Source organism: Ptiloglossa arizonensis, chromosome 8 (assembly GCF_051014685.1).
Source record: "Ptiloglossa arizonensis isolate GNS036 chromosome 8, iyPtiAriz1_principal, whole genome shotgun sequence".
NCBI lineage: Eukaryota > Metazoa > Arthropoda > Insecta > Hymenoptera > Colletidae > Ptiloglossa > Ptiloglossa arizonensis.
In genome coordinates, this window is record NC_135055.1 from 9,256,046 (window position 1) to 9,264,368 (window position 8,323).

At 33.7% G+C, this 8,323-nt stretch overlaps 1 protein-coding gene across 1 annotated transcript in view; it reads right to left on the reverse strand.

The window, feature by feature from the left end:
- LOC143150084 (lachesin) overlaps positions 1-7,974 on the reverse strand; it is a 94,584-nt gene extending 86,610 nt beyond the window's left edge. Inside the window, exon 1 of the mRNA XM_076318100.1 lies at positions 7,890-7,974. Within this exon, the coding sequence (XP_076174215.1) occupies positions 7,890-7,959 (70 nt within the window). The 5' untranslated portion in view covers positions 7,960-7,974. The remainder of the gene's footprint in view (positions 1-7,889) is intronic.
- Between the last annotated feature and the right edge of the window lie 349 nt (positions 7,975-8,323).

The window sequence follows — 8,323 nt, forward strand, 5'->3', positions numbered from 1 at the left end:
GAGTCTATTTTCGCAAAAATAGATTTATAAATTCGAAACATAAATGGAACAATGTATTGTTTTTTCGTCTACTTTTTTTAGATGAATGCGTATCAATTAAGAGTAAAAATTCTTCTTTCATAGATTACAATATAATTCACTTTATCATTTTGGCAACAATATTACAACCATTACAATGTTATTCTGTATCTCAAGTCATTTAAAAGAGTACTGTAAAGATCATTGTCCAATAATAACGCAACTTTAATTAGAATTAAATATCTAATACATCAAATGCGTGTAGAATGGGTCATCAGTAAGTCTCGGAAAAGAATGACACTCGTCAGTTTGAAACAAGATTTAATGACGATATGTAACAAATATGAATGTAAAATGAAATCAGATATACGTGCCAATCAACGTCTCGTCATCGACTGACGTTTTACCACGTGCCTCTCATATGCTCGTCATTCTCGACCGCCCATATTTATACCTCTGTCAATGTATTTACTTACACGCACGTACGAACAAAAAGTCATTTATGGGACGTCGTTAATTAAAGTTCGAAATCGTCGGGGTTGGTTTTACGACACTTTTGTCATCTAGAGCTAATCGATAGAAATCGATAACCGATGCGAAGAGCAACGTCATTCTATGCACCGCTGGCCCGTGCATTTTCAGCGTTATCCTTGTTCCTCGTTCTTCCGAGGAACGCAGGCTGCACTTATTGCGGGAACGGAAGCATGCCAGTGGAACTGCTTGAAATAACCGTGATCGCGAAACGACAGTTCCGCGCTTACAATAAAGCCTTGATGCTTGTTTCAAACGAGTTCCGCGTCGCGAACTATTCGATGTAATCGCGATTTTCCAGGCGTTATGCATCCTCGAGGGGACCTTAAACATGGATACAGAGGCGTGCACGTGTAAATTGCGTGGAAACCCATGAAATTGTCAAAGAATAATTTATATTTCTACTTGTGCTGTTATGCACCCGAGTTCGAGGTTCCCTGAAATTAGCATAGGTACATAATAATGTATAAATATATTGGCGATGTAGAAATTTTAATTCTTAAATTTTTTAAGAACGAGAATTTTCTTCTCTTCGTTTGCTTCTTTGGCTAGAAAGAAAATAATTGTTAAACTAAGATCGTGTGAATTTGAAAATTATTCAAGAAGTTCAAGTTTGTATACGCCTTGGTTTCTATCGTATAACAATGTACATAAAAAGAATATATATTATTTAATGAAGAAGCTCTGAATGATTGTTACGTTCGAAATGTTTGTTAACTTATTAATGTAAAACTGTTTTGTGTGTTTATTTGAATGAGAGTTATGTGTAGTAATACTGATCCATGAGTATCTGCTCGTGATCAAAGTATTTCTGATGTGATATTCTAGTATTCATATGATAATCTCGTAATAATCGGTATAAATGGGAATTTTTGATAGTTTCAACGAGTGTTTTTAATTGGTGGAAAAAAAGGAGAGGGGATTGCACAGTTTCTTGTATCGATTCAGATAAAATCATCGTGTACCGTTACAGAGGTCTTCGACCAACGACAGATGTTTCAGGCGCGTTTATTATTTGACTATAAGCGCGCAGAAAGCAGTTTTATTGCGGTAGTAAACTGAACCGAATGGAAGGACGAAACAGTAATTTTAAGATCTAGAATATTAATGATGTTTTGAACAAAAAATTGTATTTTACTCATACAGTTTCTCTTTGTAACATTAATGCATTATGGTTAATTTTTGCGAAATCATTATTGATTTCCGAATAGGAGAACTATTCAATTCATAATAAAATCATATAGATATTTATGAATGGCTCGAAAGAATATGTATCATGAGGATCAAAAAATTCAATTAAAATATGCTATTTAAAACTATTGAAATTTTTCCTTGCAGTGTTCAGAAACGCATACCGACACATCGTTATCGAGCATACTTGTCTTTTGATGAAGGAAAGAGATTGTTTTCGTTTAAAAATATTTTAATAATTAAAATTACGGAAATTTCTGGGTAGATGATGATATTTAGAAATCGGGGATACTGGCTCCTAAACTGGTTGTTAATAGCATTTTCGAATTATGTTTTTTTGGATTTTGTAGCGTACCCCCTTCATTGAAATCTATTGAGCCATTTAAACGAGTTTTTGATAACGAATATACACACATATAAGTTAACACGTGTATTGAAAACAAACTTTTTTTTGTTTTGTACTCTCTAAAAACAATTTGTTCGAAATTTCTTTTGATTGCAATACTTCCATACAGATTGGAAAATAAAACTGTTCGAGATACAATTTGTATATTTTGAAGAGGGAAATATAACATTGAGTTCTTCTGGGACTTCAAGATCACTGATTCGTATAATTAAAAATATTTCGAAAAGATATATTATATCTAAGATTATATTTATTTGGACTTATTTTCATCAACTACAACTTGCTAAGCTGTTGAAAATGCTCTTAATAAAGATATGGTAAATGTATAAATTTATGTTTCCAGTAGTCGACGAAATTCGATTCTATTATACATTTGTATCTTCTCGCTCTAATCCGCTGCCACCGGTGACACAAATGCGCGGATCGCACGGCCTGAGTAATCAACAGTGGTGAGGATGACTTCGGTTCAGTTACTGGCAACAAAATTTGATAGCTCGGTGAGACAATACAATACAAGGTGATTTTAGAAACTGACACAAGCTATGTCTCTTTTCTAAATGAAGACAAAACTTTCATACAGACAAAATTTCTCCTTTCGTAACAATTCTTTTGATTATTCTAACGATGAAAGTGAAATATGTACTTACACTTGCTTATTAAATCGAGCCATGTATTTTTCTTTCTTCTTATGTATAAATCAATTCTTCTCGTCATTCTGCATATAAAAATGTTAATTTAAGGCATTACCATTGAAAACATAATACTTTACGAGATATTTCATATTTGATGTTTGACAAACATTCCATTATGTTTAAATATTTTATTACTTATTTCCTTACATTTGTTACTACATTCTTAAGTTATATGACAGTTACCCTCGCATAAATGCTTCTAATGCTAATTTTCGTATCATCAATTGCAACAAAAGACTATACATACCCTTTCGTCGCTGCAACATTTCGTCCATTTTTATTGCACTTCACAGAAATCGCATTATTTATCCGACACCCGTAACCCTGGTCATCAATGTTACGTTATGTAGGGTGACGAATATAATTTCACCATGAAAATCGAGCTATTGAATACAAACATAAAACACGAAATGTCTCGTAAATAGGTATGTTTTCAATGATCGTGACTTAAAACTTTCATATGCATAATGATGAAAGAAATCGACTTTTGTGAAACGAAAATGCATTGTTCAATTTAAAAAAACAAAAGATCGTTTTACGAAAAAATGAAACTGTGTCTCGCTAAAAGACGGCCCTTTACTTTGTCAAGTTTTTGTATCTTTGTTTGGAAAAGAGATGCAATTTGTCCCAGTTTCTATAATCACCCTGTATACATGTAAATTTGTAACCGATTGATGTCGTCGTTACTTCTTTTAGATTCGGGATAATCCTTCACTGCTCGCTATTGAAAAATTCCGTGAAACAACGGCCAAATGATCGACAAGAATTTATTTCGTACAAAGGAAAGCCAACAGAGTTTCGTTCAATGTACGAAACCCCGGTGATACGAGCAAAGGTTATTGCGTTTACTTCAATTATCCATTACTTTTCATAGAAGAATTAGTGGATAATGAAGCGGAGGAAAAGTTGAAGCAAAGTCGCAATTCATTCGGGAGTACACTTAATTCAAGAGGGCACGATACGCGCTCGTATTACACGCTTTCATAAGAAGTCTACTTGCCGGGACTTAAAGTAATGAAACGAGAAACTGAGAAGGCAGTTGTCGTTTCGCTTGCCGTATTTATCAACAAGTCGGGGTAAAGAGAGAATTCGAATTAGCGCAGATCTTTTCAAAAGTATCCTCGATTGCGTGGAGAAGAAACAGTTTCACTGTTATCCAAAACTTCGTTTCGAGGCGAGCTATTAAAACTCAGAAATGTATACAGCAAATATCTCTTATTTAAGAGAAATGCCTTCAATGTTCAATGAGACGGTAGATCATTCTTTTTGGATGATACAATTTTTAAAACTACACCAATTCTCGTGAACTCGTACATTTTTCTCTCATTTTTTATCCGCAGATAACTTTTGAGCATACAGCATCGACGATCAATTTATTTATTTTCCTCTTGTATAATACAATCTATAAGTAGATGAAAAATATTATTAACACTAACGGTACCGGCACTTTATGTATACATATTCGTACTGTAACCGGTCATTTGACCGGTTAGGAAATAAAGATCACACTTTTTCGAAAAGAATGCAAGTGATGAGAATTTACTTAAATTAAACGAATGAAGGAACTAACGATTACGTAGGATTTATTTAGAGGTCGGGTGTAACAGAAATATTAATTCAACTGTCACGCAAGTAATAACAAACAACAACTGCGTATCTCAAGTAGACGGAACTTCTCGAGGTACTTTGAAATCGTAATCTATCGTGAATCTTCGTCTCGAGTCACAGTACAATCGACCACACTTCAAGACACTTTGAACTCAACAATCTCTGTCCAGAGACACGCTATTACAACCAACAACGAACGAAAGAGCGACAGCTCTTTCTATACCCCAAAATTTGGGTCCTACGTGATTTATGTTACGACCAGTTACGACCCCCATCAGAGAGTCTCTCGTACCTTCGTCCACCCCCATGCTTTCTCTCTAATGCACACATTATTCACTGGCATTTTATAATTAATGCAGAATTTTAAAATGGTTATTTGATCGGGCATGGTACGGTTAGTGTTCAACAGGTGATCGAGTCGTTCACCAATAATAATAATAATTAAAATTAATAGTAAGAAGTTTTTTACCAGCATATTTAGTTTTAACCATCTGTACAAGATCTATCATTTTCCTAGCAGTATAATGATAGGAGAAAGTCTTGAACTTAAAATACTTTGTTGTTTGTCGTTGAAAATATGTTGCTGTCTTTGCAAGTGTATTCTCAGTCGTTGAATAATCGGTTCCGCGAGCTTCGTGTTGAAGTTAAGAAATATCAAGTGTAGAAGAAATGTGTCTGTCGATAAAGTCAAGTAGAGAGACCATAGTTTTTACCCAGAGAAGCACAAGAAACACGAGACAGGTTTAAGGAATACGTATACCGACGTGATTGGCTGCATAAATTTTCAGCGGGTATTGTCACCTTTTTCGTCGGTGATATTTTCGGAAACTGGGCGATTCATCCGGTTTGCTGGGAAAAGGGAACAGCACAGCTAGCACTCGCAAAAAGTAATATTTCACCGACGGAAAAGTCGTAAGGCCAATATCATCGTATATCGTCGGTGACAGCGTGCGTTTCAAAAGCGGATTAGTTCCGGTATTGTATTTACAGGTGGTCGTGAAGTGAACGGCTTAGTTGCAAAATTGGTCGCGTCGCTCGCTTTGCATCATAACTCGCGGCATTCGTCGGATTCAGTCGCTTTTAAAATTCTCGCAACGAAAATACGTCTCTCGTTAGCTGACGCCAAATCTGGCCATTATTCGAACAAAATATTTTTAAACGGGATTCCAGGAACAATAATAAATTATCTTAATTGATCGAATGTTATTCACCGACATTTACGCGTTACTTTATTTATAGGAGCAGGTAATTGCTCGCCGAATTATTTCATTATTTATTTATAGCGAGTCCCCGAGGCGTGCGAATTCATGGATACGAAATTCTGTCCCCACTTATGTCCTTACATTTTATTTAAATTAAATAATCATTATTTAAAGTGGTCGATTGTATTTTAAATATGTAAAGTAATTTAAATTAAATAACCACGATTTAAATTGGAAAATCGATCTGTTTCAAATATATGAATTCAATTTTTGTATGTATGTACATATTTATGTATTAAGGAAAATCTTCTTTTCTTCGATTTTTCGTTACACAACGGATTACCTACATAGCCCTGTTTAACTTAAATTGTCTTCAAAATTAAGATCGTATACCAAACGTACGTGTATTTATACAACTCGACATACGTGGAAAGCTTTGAAACGAATTAACCGTGTAAACGGAGGATTTACTATAATTATTTGTTAAACTAACGAGCGAGAAACCCTTTGTACAGAATGGAATAAACGTAAAGAAGAGCGCAAAAGATGCGCGCGCATTTGCGAATCAGTAAAGACAATGAAAAAAAGTTCATGCAAACGTGTACTTTAATTACCCATGTTCCTAAGTTATAGACATTTTTGTAATCAGATAATTCTTAATCACAAACTGATCTAGTATGATTCTATTAAAGTGGTACATGTTCGATGCTCGATAATTTCTTGATATTTTTCAACCTACATGATTATTTGGTCACTGTAGTCTATTCTTGAGACACGAGTACTTGATATTTCGTTAGTTTGTCGATTAGAAATAATAAGAAGTGAGTATTCGAATCCAAAAGCGACATATATGCATTTGATACACTGATTTGGTGAATGTAAGTTAGCCAAAGCGAAACATTTGTATACAAATCGTTTCCTCAACCGAGTAAAGAAACATATCATAGTTTACACGAATATACCTCAGATACGTTTATGAACAATTCTCAGAAGATACTATCATGGATAGAAGATTAGTCGCTATCAGAATTGTTAATTTCGAGAAACATCTTATGGGATATTATTGCGACTGAAGGGAATAAAGTCATAAGATATACGGTGACTGACAGAAATATAATGATAATACACAAATGTTACTAGAACGCTGACAGTACTGCACTCGTCATCCATTCAGGATGGTTTCTTTTATACTTAATACTTAATAATAATCTTATACCTAAGGTTTTGGGCCTATACAACCTAGGCTGGCCAGGCTGGCTCTCACAGCTATTTGTGACCCGTTGTTCAAGAAACTTAAAATCTAGGTACGAAAACTTCCATCAATCCCTAGAGAATAAAGTTTAGTTACTAGGAAAGAGCGACTGATACCATAACTAGTGTCAACTTCCAAGTTCTAAGAAGTTTGGTATAGAAATATACAATGAAAAATGCAGAGCTTATTATTTGTATAACATTCAACAATAACCCGTTGTTGTTCGTTAACCCTTCAGAAATACTGTACTTCGATACTTTACCTAATCACATTGGATCTTTTGAAATCAGTCTTATAAATTCGATATTATTTATAGAGTGTCTTCAATTTCGAGATTAGTGAAGTTATACGTCTTTCAAGTCCCAAGAAGTTCAATAACGAAAGATTTCTGCTTCTTAAAAGATTCAATTTGTTTATAAAAAGTTAATTATTATATCACGTCATAGGTGGGATAGTTTCTTGGTGATTATGTACTAGAATATTTTGAAAATCATACCCTGAATACAAATCAACCTGTAGTTGAATATATTGCTTCTGATAACGTTTTTTATTGCAATGGAATTAAACGAGAATTGTTAAAAATAATCCAAAGTATTTGACATAATATTGACTTCGATAGTTAGTGTGTAATAAATTTGATTCCTAGGTGAGTAATTTCTTATCTAACTTTATATTTAAGTTTATATTGCAGTAAATTAGAAATAAAATTTTTAATACAACTCTATGCGCAAAATGTAAATATTTCGCGACTTAAAAGTATATAATTCGCTGGATAAAATTTAATGAAATTAGTTTTGTACGGCCAATTTTTACTACATATTTTTTTACGTGTTTTAATAAACGTAGTCACATATCTAAATTAATGAGAATGAATTATTTGTCGCGCGATATTTTTCTTAAAAATGAATTACATTTACAATCGTTTGAGATTAATTATGGTATACCAGTATGCAATATTTTGTGATGTACTTCTTCGTAAAGCAACTCACCAAAAATATCGTTGGGGTAAATCAGAAGAGCTATTAACACCATTAGAAGCGGTTTTTGCCGATTCACCATTTTGTCACAGTCACCGATCCACCTGGAACAATGAAAAAAATTTAATTAAACGAGTGGAAAAAGCAACAAAGCAACCGAAATAATTAAATCGCAACAATTAATTCCTCCCCCATTCATTAGTGAATAAAACTTTTAACTATACGTATTAAAATTTCAATCTCGTTATCGTTATTGTATCCCATCTGAAAAACTTCCATTTTTCTTCTCGTGTTCGACAGCTTTTTGTACAATTTAAATTTGTAAAATTAGAGGATAAAATCCGAAATGAATTAATAAAGGATAAGTACCCGTACGGACACAATTTCTCAGTCAATCAAGTTTTTTAATTTAGTTTCCGTAAAAAGTTTCGATGTATACCACTTTC